Source organism: Amblyraja radiata, chromosome 1 (genome assembly GCF_010909765.2).
Source record: "Amblyraja radiata isolate CabotCenter1 chromosome 1, sAmbRad1.1.pri, whole genome shotgun sequence".
Taxonomy (NCBI): Eukaryota; Metazoa; Chordata; class Chondrichthyes; order Rajiformes; family Rajidae; genus Amblyraja; species Amblyraja radiata.
The window spans coordinates 128556681-128572696 of record NC_045956.1 but is presented as its reverse complement, the minus strand read 5'-3'; the positions used below and the strand labels follow the sequence as shown (position 1 = coordinate 128572696).

At 43.9% G+C, this 16016-nt stretch overlaps 1 protein-coding gene across 7 annotated transcripts in view; it reads right to left on the bottom strand.

Annotated features, from left to right (window-relative positions):
- mocs2 (molybdenum cofactor synthesis 2) overlaps nt 1–5123 on the bottom strand; it is a 75995-nt gene extending 70872 nt beyond the window's left edge. For 6 of the 7 annotated variants that reach the window (XR_004413672.1, XM_033030894.1, XM_033030866.1 and 3 more), the window contains exons 1-2: nt 4987–5123; nt 1210–1331 (exon numbers count right to left, since the gene is read on the bottom strand). Coding sequence is in view for 5 of the 7 variants with exons in the window: in XM_033030894.1 (XP_032886785.1) it covers nt 1210–1331; nt 4987–4998 (134 nt within the window). In the remaining 2 variants the exon portion in view is untranslated. The remainder of the gene's footprint in view (nt 1–1209; nt 1332–4986) is intronic. The other variant, XM_033030888.1, reaches the window with a different exon arrangement.
- Between the last annotated feature and the right edge of the window lie 10893 nt (nt 5124–16016).

Genomic DNA, 16016 nt, shown 5'->3' with positions numbered 1-16016 from the left:
ACAGAATATTGATAAAACCACACCTGGAGGAATGTATATGGATTTGGTTTTCTTATTTGAGGAGGGATATACTTTCAAAGGAGGGAATTCAAAGCACACCAAATTAATTCCTGGGTGGAACGGGTTGTACTAGAACATGGTAATAGTGCAGCTAGCAGAGTTGGTGCCACACAATGCCAAAACCCAGTTCGATCATGACCTTGGGTGCTGTCTCTGTGGAGTTTACATGTTCTCCCTGTGACCACATTGGTTTCCTCCAGATGCTCCGGTTTCCCAAAGACGTGCGGATTTGTAGGTTAATTGGTCTCTGTAAAATTGCCCCCAATGTGCAGGGAGTTGATGAGAAAGTGGGATAACAAAGAACAAGTATGAATGGGTGAATGGTGGGCATGACTAAAGGGCCTGTTTTTATGCTGTATCTCGAAAACTAACTCACACCAGTTCCCTAATGAAGAAAATCCAGAAAACGAGTGGCTGGATTTCAGAATTAAGGAACCACCCTAATGTGGGCCAATGGGATTCGTGTAGATGGGCAATAATGCTACCTTTGGCATGGAGGGTCAAGAAGCCAATTTCTGCACTGCATGACCCTTTTAACTAAATTAGGTGGAATTTCTTAAGACAGATGCAAATCTTTGGAATTTCCTGACACCGAGAGTCATCAGGGAAAATAAAAAATATCACTGCATATGCTTCAAGCCAAAATAAACAGGTCTTTGAACCAGCAGAGATTGAGCAAGGAAATTAAGTTAAGGCCAAGATCATCAGATCACCTGTTACCTTATTGACCCGGCGGCGATAATAGAGAGGTTGGTGCAGCGGTTGATGATGGAGCTGACCGATGGACGAGGACAGACCACGTGACAATAAAGTATTCATTCACAATAAAATATTCATTCATCATTCATAGCAAAACAGCAACAGGGCCATGTGACCTACTTGCGCTCCTTAATTGAGAGTAAGCTGATGGAGAAATTAGAAAGACTGAATGCTTTATCACATAGATAAGTTTAATGGAGACCTGATGTCCTATAATTCAATATAGTTAGGACCAATAGCTTTAATTTAGTTTAGAATGCTTTATCTTCATACAACTAATAATGACAAAATAGTAATGAGAACATCCATAATACAAAGTGAAAATCAAGAAACTCAAGATCAATTTAGTATTACTACTCGACGAATTTAAAAAAAATTTAATTGCAGTACCTTGGATGCTCATTAACAATTTCCTGCCATAGTTGCAAAGAAGTGAGTTGCTGTGGTACAGAGAGCACTTCAGATTTAATTCCCGACAGTTCAGCACTCTTGGCAAAATACAGCACTGTAACCTGTTATTAGAAAATAAATATTTAAGTAAGTTTATTGGCCAAGTATTCACATACAAGGAATTTGCCTTGGTGCTCCGCCCACAAGTAACAACATGACATACAGTGACAGTTACAAATGACTCAGAAAACACTAATCATTAATAATAATAAAACATTAATGATAAAACACCATTGATCAAGCATGTGAACCAACAAAATACCAGATCAAAGGGAGGCTAATGGTGTAAAAGTACAAATATTTAGCAAAGATCATAGAATCAGTTATTTACCTATTTACAAGCAAATAAAACTCAATGAAGAGTAAACATAGACATTATTGACGTGTGATTTTAGATGCCATGGCTTTCCCTCACTAAACTTCTCTGCCTAACCATATTGCCTATGAATTAAGAAATTCCATAAAAACCTACCTTGATGACCTAGCTTTCAATAACCTGTCTGAATATCCTTGCCCCTTGAGATGAATCAATTTTAATTCTGTTTGCTAATATTCCTGAAATATGGGCTATTTTACCACATCCACATGATACAAATGCAAGTTGTTGTCTTCAAGGAAAAGATAAAGTGGCTTTGTACTGTATACTCTATATTTAAAGTTATAGTTTGTAACTACTTCTTGACAAGTTCCTGCTGGTCAGGAGGTCAAGGCATCCAATTTGCAAACTGGATACAAAATAAGTTTGGTGATGGGATGCAAAGGGTTGTGCTGGATGTTTTTTCTGGGGGGGGAAACCATTAGTTGTCAGAAAATCAGTGTTCAATCTTTGTATTTCTAAAGACTTATAAATTCTAAAGATTAGTAATAATCAGCATGGTTTTATGCATGATAGATAATTCTCTTGAATTTGATTGTATTTTTCTCAAGAATTAATTGAGAAGATTGATGAGGGCAAGGACCTAGACGTGTTCTATATGGGCTTCAGCAGGGCCTTTAATAAGGTTCTGCATGGTAGGCTGCTCTGGAAGGTTAGATCTCATGGGATCCTAAGAAAACTAGGTAACTGGATACAGAATTGACATCAGGTTAGGCGGCAGAGGTGAAAGATTGTGGTGGTGGAAGGTTGTTTTTTGGACTGGAGATCTGTGATGTGCACCAGGGATCAGAATTAGGTCAATTGCTGTTTGTCACTTTTATCAATGAGTTTGATGCATATGTACAAGGCATGACTAGTATGTTTGCAGATGACAGTGAAGATAGTTATCAAGATTTACAGCAGGGTCTTGATCAAATGAGCAAGTGGATGGAGGAATGGCTAATAGTTTTTTAATTCAGGTAAGTAAGAGCATCCCGGCAAATCATAGCCAAGTCCACCAGCAGGCCCAGCTCGCCCACCATGGACCAGGGACTCGCCCGGAAGATTCGGCTCTCCCACCGCAGACCGACAACGGAGGACTCGCCCGGTAGTCCCGGCTCACCTGCCGAGGATCAAGGACTCGCTCACTGTAGACCCACTCTGCAGGCCCTGTTCGCCTGCCCAGAGTGGAAGGAGTAGGGCGGAGGGCCGGTAAGCAGATCGGCTGCGGGAGATGCATGGGCTCGACAGTGAAGTGGGCTGCTGGAGGCCCTGCAACAGCCTGGGGCTCGGCTAGTCCAGGCGCCCTGCCAAGTGACCGAGCACGTGGACCAGACGCGGCCGACAGCGGTGAAGCAACAGAGGACACAACGGCCACGCTTGACCAGGCCGACCCTGCAATGCCACCAGGACAACAGACCTTCATACAGATTAAGATCCCTGCACTTCAAACAACTGAGACTTGAAAATGGAGCCAAAAACTGACCACTCTGTATACTAACTCAGTCTACTACTGCCATGCATTTGCACTGTATCTGAGATGCTTATCCAAGATGTATCCAAGTGCTTATGTTTAGTGATACTTGTACTGAACTGTACACAAAAATGAATTTCACTGTACTTTGTACATGTGACAAATAACATACCATAGAACCATTGGGAGGTATTATATATAGAGAATCCAAACCAGGGCTGGACCTTCACAGTGAATGATAAGGTCCCGGGGAGTGTTGTAATGCAAAGATCCAGGAGTACAATCACATTGTTCCCTGAAAGTGGCATTGTTAGATAGGAATGGTGGAGGAGGCTTTCAGTACAATGGTCTTCCTCAATCAGGGTATTGAGAATGGAAGTTGGGACGTTTGTTACAGTTGTTCAAGATGTTGGTGAGGCCGCACTGGAGTGTTTTGTTCACTTTTGGTCAGATAGGAAAGATGCAATTAAGCTGAAAAGAGGACAGAATAGATTTGCATGAGGATGTTGCCAGGACTGTGGGGCTGAGCTATCGGGGGAGATTGGACAGTCTTGGACTTGAAGTGTGTGAGGCTGAGGTATATAACATCATGAGGGGAATAGATAGGATGAAGGCACAGTCGTTTACCAAGAGAAGGGAAATCAAGAACCAAAGTCATATGTTTAAGGTGAGAGGAGAAAGATTTAATAGAGGAACCTGAGGCTCCACTCAGAGAGTAGTTACTATGGAATGAGATGCCAAAATGGACGAGATAGATAAAATAACAACATTTAAAAGACATTGGATAGGTACATGGATAGGAATGAGTTAGAGGGATACAGGCCAAACGCAGGCAAATGGGACAAGTTTCGATGGGGCATGTCGGTGGGTTTGTACGACTTGGGCAAAATGGCCTGTTTCCGTACAGTATGAATACGATTTTAGCGGGCATAGTTTTAAGGTGGTCTGCTCAGCCTTCTCACCAAAGACAATTAAGCCAAAGCCTCACTTACCCACTACACATTACTTCACGTTCATTCTCTCCCTCCCTCTCTCTCCCTCTCACTGAAAATTTATTTTCCAAAATAAACTTTAAATATACTCAATGCACCAATCCAACGCCTAGTTTTTGAATTATCCCACTGCTGCTCCAACACTGAAATACACTGACTGCTGGAACTTTTGCTCACAACTTTGGTAAAAAATTATTTAGTTCCTCCCAGTTTTGCTAATGCTAATTTCTAATATTGGGCTGCCCTCAGCAAAACATAGACATTTGAACATTCTCCAGTCATTTAAATGCACTGCTGCATAACAGCTGCTAACTCTACAACATTTTGCTTGGAGAAATACTGACTGGGGATGCATTATAATATTAAGAATCACATGAACTGTTGCACCCCAATAACTTTAGCCCAGAGCTCTGCAGTTGTTGCCCAGGACACAGGTTACATGTGGTCAAAGTATTTACATTTATTCGGGGGGGGGCGGATGCACCCTGGATATTCTTGGTGTGGCAATACATTAAATGTTGACTACGGGTGGAGAGAGCCTTAAGGCCACACTCAATATGGTGACAGTCCAGAGTTCGCGGGGGAGTTCATACACTCCCATTCACCGCCTTCCCCAGCGGCCCAGCCGCGCAGCTCACTTGCCCCGGTTCTGCAAACATTGGCCGCGGGTTTTATTGAGTTGCCATTGAATCCAGGACCCTGCAGGAGAGGGGGAGTGTGGCCGATGAAGAGGGGGATGTGGTGACAACGGCGGCTGTGTTTTGGCCTGGGCAGAGCAGGCCTGTCGGGCTCAGTCAGTAAATCCGCTATCGCGCCGCAGCGGAGCAGTCTCGGGAAGCGGAGAGAGGCGGCGGCGGTGCTGCAGCAACAGCAGCATCAGGGGTCCCGGGACCTACCTGGGCGGTCATCTGCCGGCCGTCAGAGCGGCTCCTTTGGCCAAGGCTAGGGCAAGACTCAGTCGGGCCACCTCGGGCACGTTACCCGGCTCGTCCAATCCTCCTGCCTCTTCCTACTAACTTGGCAAATTAAAACTCCGCCCGCTCTGCTTTAAATTGTCACAGCATTCAAAAATAACAAGCTGAATTTCATAGAGACACAAGGAACTGCAGATGCTGGTTCACACAAAGCCCTGGAGTATCTCGGCGGGTCAGGCAGCATCTGTTCTGCAGAAAACATCATTTATTTTCTCCCCAAATAAACTTTATTTATTATAATATATATACAAAACAAAATTGTGTAAAAACTCTTAAAACATTCTCAATGTCTATACATTCAATAATGTCATACTCATTAGTATTCAGACCCTTGTCACTCACGTGGCCTCCCTGAAGTTTGAAAGATATACCCACCTGGCCCCTCAATGTCCAGCAGCAGAAGAACCCTTGAATGTGGTCATCCCCAACAGAGCCTTGCTGTTTTTAGGTCATAAGTGATAGGAGAATTAGGCCATTTGGCCCATCAAGTCTACTCCGCCATTCAATCGTGGCTGATCAATCTCTCCCACCTAACCCCATTCTTCCCATAAACCCTGACACCCGTACAAATCAAGAATCTATCTGTGCCTTAAAAATATCCATTCACCACCCTCTGACTGAAGAAATGCCTCCTCATCTTCCTAGAGGAACGTCCTTTAATTCTGAGGTTATAGCCTAGACTCTCCCACTAACGGAAACATCCTCTCTACGTCCACTCTATCCAAGCCTTTCACTATTCTGTACCCTTCAATGAGGATCCCCCTCATTCTTCTAAACTCCAGTCAGTACAGGCCCAGTGTCGTCAAACGCTCATCATATGTTAACCCACTCATTCCTGGGATTATTTTTGTAAACCTCCTCTGGACCGACTCCAGAGTCAGCATATCCTTCCTCAGATATGGTGCCCAAAATTGCTCACAATACTCCAAATGCGGCCTGACCAGCGCGTTATTGAGCCTCAGCATTACATCCCTGTTGTCCGCACCAAGCTCCAGTGAGCCCCTAAGCACGTGCTCCTGCAGTCTGGAATGGGCCAGTCGGTAACATTCTCTGATGGACCTCGCTGTGCTGAGAGGCCAAAAGGTTTCTGGAGGCCAAAGAATCTCTTTCACTGAGTTAATGTTCTTCCACCTTGACAAGGACCCTTGCATCATTCTCCAGATCCCGTGACGTAGTGGGCAGCTGTCTGCTCTCCATTACACTCATTACACTTCTTCAGACTTCAGTCTCAACCCAAAATGTCACCTATTCCTTCTCTCCAGAGATGCTGCCTGTCCCGCTGAGTTACTCCAGCTTTTTGTGTCTCTCTTAGGAGAGAGTGGGTGACTGCCCGACTCCAGACATGATATGGTAGATATCTGTCTCACATCCATTGATTTGGATTGCACTACAGATATCTTTATCGAGCAGTAGGATCCAGTTCCTGACTCCATTTCGGAAAGCACTTCCATCCTGTACATGTGAAATATCTTGTTGAAGGGCCTTTTCTCAGTCCAAGCTGACCAGCCAGATATCAACCCCTCTGCCAATATAAGTGATGGTTTCGTTGAACAGCGTGAGGCTGCCTGAGATTTTCCTGCCAGGTACAGCACACATTTGATATGGGTGCATCACTTGTCCCACAGCAGACTTGAACTGGTTGGCGATGGATATGGACTGGATCTTATAGTCCACATTTAGCAGTGAGATGCTCATGATATTCAGCTCCTGATATCATCCTTCTCCCCCTCTTGCTTGTAGATGAGGGTGATGATAGGTTCTTTATGGAGTCTGACATACTTCCAGCCAGAAGCATAGCATTGTACACTTCCAGCAGGTATGTGTATGCCATCGCTTCCGAGAGTGATATTTGAATCAAAGGAATGGATGGAGTCAGTCGGCTCAACCATCGTGCATGCTTGATCCAGACTCTCCCGCTTGCTGTCCTCCAAGACCTCCGTTAGAGGACAGAAGGTACTGGGAGACTCTGCTATCTAGGGCTTTTGTCATGCAGACCGGCATAGAAGGATATTCAGATCCACAAAGCGTTCGTCTGCAAGGATGTTACTAAGCCATTCTCTTCTTTAAGGCACTGGATCACAGAGCTCCCCCTATGAACCTTTTGGAATAAGAAGAGTAGGCACGTCTCATTCTGTTCCATGGTGCACTCTGAATCGGAAGATGATTTTGGAGGATTCTGAAGCAAAGAACATGGCTTTCTGGCTTTTAACCTCTCAGAGTTCCTCCCTCACATCCACCCCACTCACTGCAGAAGGAGGAATTGCTGCAAGTCTGTCTGGGCGGCACAATTCCGTCCAGCCCTCTCTTGCTTCTTGAACACCTTTGGAGATGATGAACCTCTTGATGTTCTCCTTCATTATTTTCCACCAGTGTATCAGAGAATTAAAGAGAGACTTTGTGGTTCTCCGACCTGTGTAGTCCCTCTTTAGTTCCTCAACGTTCTCTGAGATCAGCAGTTTGACATTTAATTTCCACATCTGCCTCCCAGCCTTCCGGTCCTCCTGCAGCTGACAGTAAGCCCAAAGGTCCCAGTGGTCAGAACGTTGGTGTGTCTGCCCATGAAAACCTTTGACGTGAAGAGGAAGTCTATCCAAGACCAGACTGAGCCGTCTGATCTCGAGCAGGTAAATTGCTGCCAGCAGGGTTGCTGAAGATGTCGCACAGCTTTGCATCTTTGACCATCTTCATCAAGAGCCTGGAGGCATTGTCCCAGTCTGCTGTTGGATCGTCCAGCAATAAATCAGTTGAAGTCACCAGCCAGAGTCTCCAGAGAACATGCATAGGTGACATTTCGGGTTGAGACAACTCTTCAGATTGACAGGGGGAGGGGGAATGGGAGAAATTGGTGGGGCATAGGGAAAGGAGAGGGTTAGGGGGGGGGAAGAAAGAGGGTTGGTTGTAGATTAGCTACGTAAAAGTAGAGGATTTCATGTTCATACCCGTCAGGTTGTAAGGTACCTAAGCAGAATCTGAGGTGTTGTTCCTCCAGTTTGCATGTGGCCTCACTCTGGCAATGGGGGCCAGGACAGAAAGGTCAGTGTGCGAATGGGAAGGGGAGTTGAAATGGTTAGCAACAGGCCTTGCAGATCTCTCAGTCACAAATCATTTTAACTCCTCTTCCCATTCCCATTCTGAGCTTTCTGTCATGAGTCTTCTCCATTGCCAACGTGAGACCACATGCAAACTAAAGAACAGCACCTCATGTTCTGCTTAGGTAGCTTACAACCTCATGGTAGGAACATTGAATTCTACAATTTTAGGTAATTAAGCTGCAACCAATCCCACCCATCTCAACCACCTCCCCCTAATTTTATCTCCCCTCTTTTCCCTGTGCTCCACCCTGATTTTTCCATCCATCTAAATTGCCTCCTTTAGCTTAACAATTCTCTCCTTTTCTATCTTTAGCGCATATTTTTTGTCCTTTTAACTCTGGCAAGGGTTTGTGCCATCCCCACTTCTCTTCCAGCTTTCTCCCCACCACAATCAAACTGAAATCGGTCCCGCCTACAAAATATCACCCATTCATGTTCTCCGGAGATGCTGGCTGACCTGCTGATTACATTTTATAGCAATCAAAAGAAAATAACCACAGATCAAAGGGTGTGTTTATTGATCTGCCCCCTTCATACAATGCACAATATTTGTAGAAAGGATTGATGCAGAATATTTGTAGACATTAGACACAAAATGCTGGAGTAACTCAGCAGGACAGACAGCATCTCTGGATAGAAGGAATGGTGACGTTTTGGGTCAAAACCCTTCTTCTTCACTTTGTGTCTATCTTCGGTGTAAATCAGCATCTGCAGTTCTCCCCTACACATACGTAGACAATATCTGATCTACCTCCTCTTTTAAAATGTTAGCGATCTAGCTTCCACAATCTGGGGTTGAGAATTCTAGAACAAAAAACAAAGTGCTGGAGGATCTCAACAGTTTCCCTTTCCTACATTAAAATCCTTTTGCCAAATTTTTGTTCATTCACACAGCCTATCTATATCCTATTGCAAAGTCCAAATATCCTCATCACAGCATGCTCTCCACTTATATTTTGTGACATCAGCAGGCCTGGGTCCCTTGTATTCAGCTCTTCCTCCATTGGTAATATAGATAAATAATTGGACTGCACCTTGAAGCACTGTGATTCATTACATTTTTTTCCATTCTGGAAAAGAACCATTCATTCTGACACCATCTTCTGTGAGGAAACCAGTAGATCCATGTCAACACATTTCCCGCAGTTCGGGAGCTTTTGCAAGTCTTTTATACAGTAACTACAGTGCCTTCTGGAAATCCGAATGGACTTTATCTCTCAGGTTTCCCATCAATTCTGTTTTTTATATCGTTTAAGAAACCTAGCAAATATTTTAAACATATTTTCCCTTTCATAAAACCATGTTGACGCCATTAGCTTGTTCTGAAGGATCAACTATTTCTTTCTCTCCAGCATCTTCCCAACAACGAATATTATGTTAACAGATCTATAATTTCCCACTTTTTATCTCCCTCCCTTCTTGAACAAGGGCGTCAAATTCACGGATTTCCCATTCATTTATAATCTCTCAGAACTTCAGCCAATGGGTCTGCTGTTTCTGTGTCTAATTTGTTTAAAACCCTTGGATACTAGTGCTATTTTCTGGAAGCAGTGTTTTATCCTTACCTTTCACTGTAATTATCTTTACCCATACTTTTTGTATAGTTCCTTCATGCTCTGTTGTGATTTCTCAGTTGTCATTGCTTTTAATTCTCATGCCTATTCAGAATCTAACTCTGCATGTCTAATGTCATTACACACATTGCTGATTTCTGGCATTGAGTCTCCCAAATTCTGAATAAAACATTTAGCTTTCAGTGGGGATCTTTCTCAGACTGAAGAAAGATCCCTAACTGAAACATCGTCTATCCATGTTCTGCAGAGATGCTGCTTGATATGCTGAGTTACTCCAGCACTGTGTCTTTTTCTGTAAACCAGCATCTATTCCTTTTATCTCTATTGGCTTTTGTCTTCATCGTGCATCAAATATTTGCATAAAACTTGCATATTTGACCAGTCTGAAGAAGGGTTTCGGCCCGAAACGTTGCCTATTTCCTTCGCTCCATGGATGCTGCTGCACCCGCTGAGTTACTCCAGCATTTTTGTGTACCTTTGATTTTCCAGCATAGAAACATAGAAACATAGAAAGTAGGTGCGAGAGTAGACCACCAGGTCCGTCGAGCCCGCACCGCCATTCGCTCATGGCTGAACACTAAACAGACACACTTACCCACAAACAGTAGACACAAGACACAGAACACAAGACACTACCCTCCCCTTTATACCGCTATCACCCCTCTCCACCCCAAGAACCTCGTGATCTCCTGGGGGAGGCAAAAAACCGGATAAAAACCCAGGTCTAATTCGGGAAAAAAATCCGGGAAATTCCTCTCCGACCCCAATCCAGGCGATCGACACTTGTCCAGGAGATCACTCAGGTCTACTATACTAACCATACCTAGGTCAATATCCCTGCCCTCTCCCCGTAGCCCCTTATCCCCTTGGCAGCTAAAAAACCATCTATTTTAGTCTTAAATATATTTAAAGTTTCTGCTTCCACTGCTCCCTGGGGCAGTGAATTCCATAAATTAACCACCCTCTGGGTGAAGAAGTTCTTCCTCATCTCAGTTTTAAAAGAGCCCCCCCTTATTCTGCAACTATGTCCCCTAGTTCTAGTTTCCCCGATCATTGGGAACATCCTCGGTGCATCCACCCGATCAAGGCCCCTCACGATCTTATATGTTTCAATGAGATCGCCTCTCATTCTTCTAAACTCCAACGAGTAGAGTTCCAGCCTACTTAACCTTTCCTCATATGTCAATCCCCTCATTGCAGGAATTAATCTTGTAAACCTTCGCTGCACTGCCTCCAGGGCTAGTACATCCTTTCTTAAGTATGGACCCCAGAACTGTACACAGTATTCCAAATGTGGTCTCACTAATACTGTGTACAGCTGCAGCAAGACCTCCGTGTTTTTATACTCAATCCCCCTAGCAATAAAGGCCAAAACTCCATTGGCCTTCCTGATTGCTTGCTGCACCTGCATACTAACTTTTAGTGATTCATGTACTAATACCCCTAGATCCCTTTGCGTTGCATTACAACGCAGCTCCTCCTCATTTAGAAAATAACTTGCCCTATCATTTTTTTTCCCAAAGTGAATGACTTCACATTTATTAGTATTAAATTTCATCTGCCAAGTTGTTGCCCACTCACCTAGCTTATCTATATCCTTTTGCAGACTCTTCCTATCCTCCTCATCCCCTACTTTTCCTCCCATTTTTGTATCGTCCGCAAATTTTGATATATTACACTTGGTTCCCTCCTCCAAATCATTTATATAAATTGTGAACAACTGGGGTCCCAGCACCGACCCTTGCGGAACCCCGCTAGTTACCGGTTGCCATCCCGAGTATGAACCATTTATCCCCACTCTCTGCTTCCTATTTGTTAGCCAAACCTCTACCCATGCTAATATATTACCCCCAATCCCATAATTTTTTATTTTTAGCAATAGTCTCTTATGTGGCACCTTGTCAAAAGCCTTTTGGAAGTCCAAGTATACCACATCCACCGGTTCCCCTTTATCCACCCGGGTTGTTACTTCCTCAAAGAATTCGAGCAGATTCGTTAAACAGGACTTCCCCTTCACAAAACCATGCTGGTTCTGTCCGATGAAGTCATGTTTATCCAAGTGCCCCGTTAGTGTTTCTTTAATAATTGTCTCTAACATTTTACCCACCACCGATGTTAGACTAACCGGTCTATAGTTACCCGCCTTCTGTTTACTTCCTTTTTTAAATATAGGTGTTACATTGGCCATTTTCCAATCCACTGGGACCGTTCCTGCCTCCAGGGAGTTTTGGAAAATTATCACCAATGCATCCACAATCCCCTCCCTCACTATCTCCCTCAAGACCCTTGGATGTAATCCATCAGGCCCAGGGGATTTATCCTCCTTCAGTCTCATTAATTTCCCTAATACCACCTCCTTGGTGATCTTAATAGTATTTAGCTCCTCCATTCCTACCGCCCCCTGTTTATCCAGCGTTGGAATATTTTTTGTGTCTTCTATGGTGAAGACTGATACAAAATACTCGTTTAATGCCTTTGCCATTTCCATGTTCCCCACCAACAACTCTCCAGTCTCACCCTCCAATGGACCAACGTTCACCTTAGCCACCCTTTTTCTTTTTATATAGCTATAAAAACTCTTACTATTAGTTTTTATGTTGTTCGCTAAATTCCTTTCATAGTCTATTTTCCCCGTCTTAATTAATCTGCAGTTCCTTCTTAAATATTTGCATAATATTGGCGCTCACTCTTGTTGTTTCTTCTGTTAGATCTCCCAAGCACATCGTCTACTCTTTCTTTGATCACCCGAGTGAATCCGAAATAAATGTTTTGTAACACTATTAGCCTAAACAGTGATTCAAATTTAGGTTGGTCTAATGTTTTGGTGGGATTCTTGAGCTTTCCTTGGTCATGTTTAACACATGGTGTACTTTTGTTTGCAATTTTCTACAGTTCATCTTTTTGCCATCATTATTAAATTGTGTTCACTGCCAGCCCCAGGATATGATCTGTTTTTGTTCAAGTTAATTGAGTAAACATTAGAATATGGCCCATTTGATCCTCGAAGATGGCATTAGGAAACATCCATGTCACCTTTTACAAGATGGTTTATGTGAGTAAAGCAATTTGCCATGTACAAAGGTATACAGTCACGTAAATTTTAGCTATCTTAGATCTCTATCATTGGTTTCAATGCATCAATGGTTCACCATTTCTATGTGCTTGGGTATTAACTTTCACATTCTAGCTCGGTTGTAAAGCAAGATTATCTTTCTTTAGTTGTCTGAGTTAGATCCTTCAGGATTTCAGCAAAATTAATTGATTGCTTTAATGGTGTAGTCATTGGTTCTTCTATTCACATAGAAGATGGCACTTGTTTTGAAATGCAGATATTTGGATAGCACTGATTTGACTTGTAATTGTCATGCTCCCCCGAAAAATGAATCCAGTGTGTTAGTATCAGGAACTAAACACCTATTGTGATCTTTTGCACGCTCGCTATATAGAAACCTCTGTACCTCATCTGTTAGCAGCTCTCCTGAAATTCTGTGCAAGCCCTGGAAATTTGATTTGAAACACATCAAACCAAGAGCATGCTCTTCAGGTTCACCTGTTGTGCAGTGTTCTCAGGTTCCAGGTTTCTCATTTGGTAAACTTGAGTCTGGACCCATTACAGGAAGGATATGGAGTCTTTGGAGAGGATGCAGAAGACCAGAATGCTGCCTGGATCAGGGAATTAGCTATGAAGAGAGGTTGGACAAACTTTTCTTGTTTTTTCTAGAACGTCAGAGATTGAGATGTTATGTGAGGCATAGATAGGGTAGACAATCAGAACCCTTTTGGAACCACGATGTAAATGTCAAAAACTAGAGGGCATAGTTTCAAGTTAAAAGTGGCAGAGTTTAAAGGAGACTAGACTAAGTGGGACCCGTTGGGTTTCTGTCACATGGGAGGCCTGGTCCCCCAATGCAACCTCTTCTCCAACACAATATTCCACCATTCACCCGATCCCCCAACGCAACCCATTCCCCCAACGCAATATTCCAATATTCCCCATCTCCCTCTACCACCCCACTCCCCACCCCATCTCCCTCCTCCTCATTTCCCCAGCGCCAGGGCCTGGAACTTGGCCTGGTTCTCGTACTCGGCCCAGCTCTGGCTGTAGACTCCAGCCGTCAGCTCAGCCGCCGCCTGGGCTCCAGTGCAGGCCTCATCTTCATCACCGGGTTCGTCCCTGACCCCGGACCCAGGCTCGTCCTTCGTTCCAGTGGCGGCTTCTTTCGCGGTCCCAGTCACGGCCCCATCCCAAGCCCCTCACTCCAGCTCCAGCACCAGGCTTGGCCAGACCATGGAAGAGGCAATTTACATGCTTCTAGATAACAATCCAAAATTGCTTGGCCTGACATAAACCAATGTTGCTGACTTGGGGAAAACAGTCACTTTTTCCACTGATCACACACGCACACTTGCACAGAGTCCTTGCTGGTGGCAGAGTTGGTGGTGTGAGTTCAGGTCCAACAATTGATGGTGGCATGCATGAAGACTCCATGTGTCTGAGAAGGCAGTAGAAGAGAGGAATAAAACAAAATCTGGATGAGAGAAAACTGGATATGTAAATCCAGAGAGGAAAGTGAAAACTGAGGAGGGAGAGTCCCCTTTGTTCTGATGCAGTTGAACAAAGGGAACTATGAAGGCATGAGGGAGGAGCTGGCCAAGGTAGACTGGAAAGGGATCCTAGCAGGAATGACGGCTGAACAGCAATGGCAGGAATTTCTGGGCATAATCCGGAAGACGCAGGATCATTTCATTCCAAAAAGGAAGAAAGATTCTAAGGGGAGTAGGAGGCAACTGTGGCTGACAAGAGAAGTTAGGGATAGAATAAAACTAAAAGAAAAGATGTATAACACAGCAAAGAGTAACCGGAAGCCAGAGGATTGGGAAACTTTCATAGGACAACAGAAGAAAACAAAACGGGCAATACGGGCTGAAAAGATGAAGTACGAGGGGAAGCTGGCCAGGAATCTAAAGAAAGACAGTAAAAGCTTCTTTAGATAAGTTAAGGGAAAAAGAATAGCAAGGTCAAATGTGGGTCCCTTGAAGGCAGACATGGGGGAAATCATTATGGGGAACAAGGAAATGGCAGAAGAGTTGAACAGATAATTCGGATCTGTCTTCACTAAGGAAGACACAAACAATCTCCCAGATGTACTGGAGGACAGAGGATCTAAGGGGGTAGAGGAACTGAAATAAATTTTCATTAGGTGAGAAATAGTATTGGGTAGGCTAATGGGACTGAAGGATGATAAATCCCCTGGGCCTGATGGTCTGCATCCCAGGGTCCTCAGGGAGGTGGCTCTAGAAATAGTGGACGCATTGGTGATCATTTTCCAATGTTCAATAGATTCAGGATCAGTTCCTGTTGACTGAAGGATAGCTAATGTTATCCCACTTTTCAAGAAAGGAGCGAGAGAGAAAACGGGGAATTACAGACCAGTTAGCCTGACTTCGGTGGTGGGAAAAATGCTGGAATCAATCATTAAAGAGGTAATAATGGGACATTTGGATAGCAGTAAAAGGATTAGTCCAAGTCAGCATGGATTTATGAAAGGAAAATCATGCTTGACTAATCTTCTGGAATTTTTTGAGGATGTGACAAGTAAAATGGATGAAGGGGAGCCAGTGGATGTAGTGTATCTAGACTTTCAGAAAGCCTTTGATAAGGTCCCGTACGGGAGACTAGTGACTAAAATTAGAGCACATGGTATTAGGGGTAGGGTGTTGACATGGATAGAAAATTGGTTGGCAGACAGGAAGCAAATAGTAGGAGTGAACGGGTCCTTTTCAGAATGGCAGGCAGTGGCGAGTGGAGTGCCGCAAGTCTTAGAATAAAGTGGAGGCCATTTAAGACTGAGGTGAGAAAAAATGTTTTCACCCAGAGAGTTGTGAATTTATGGAATTCCCTGCCACAGAGGGCAGTGGAGGCCAAGTCACTGGATGGATTTAAGCGAGAGTTAGATAGAGCTCTAGGGGCTAGTGGAATCAAGGGATATGGGGAGAAGGCAGGCACGGGTTATTGATTGGGGACGATCAATATATAAGAGAGAAAAGCAAACTGAAGAAAGTGAACGATCTCAGATGGATTGATAAATGTGGCATGCACCTGCTCCAAGATCATTCTTTCATGGACATTGCAATGGCATGAAGACAAGTGGATTCCGCCAATTGTTTCCAGGGTTGTATTCTTTTAATCGCTGCTCCAAGGCAACTTAGATCAATTTCCGGATGTATCTTGTCTAACTACACATTACATTTTCGAAGCACGGCAATATTCTTTGTCACCCTGTAA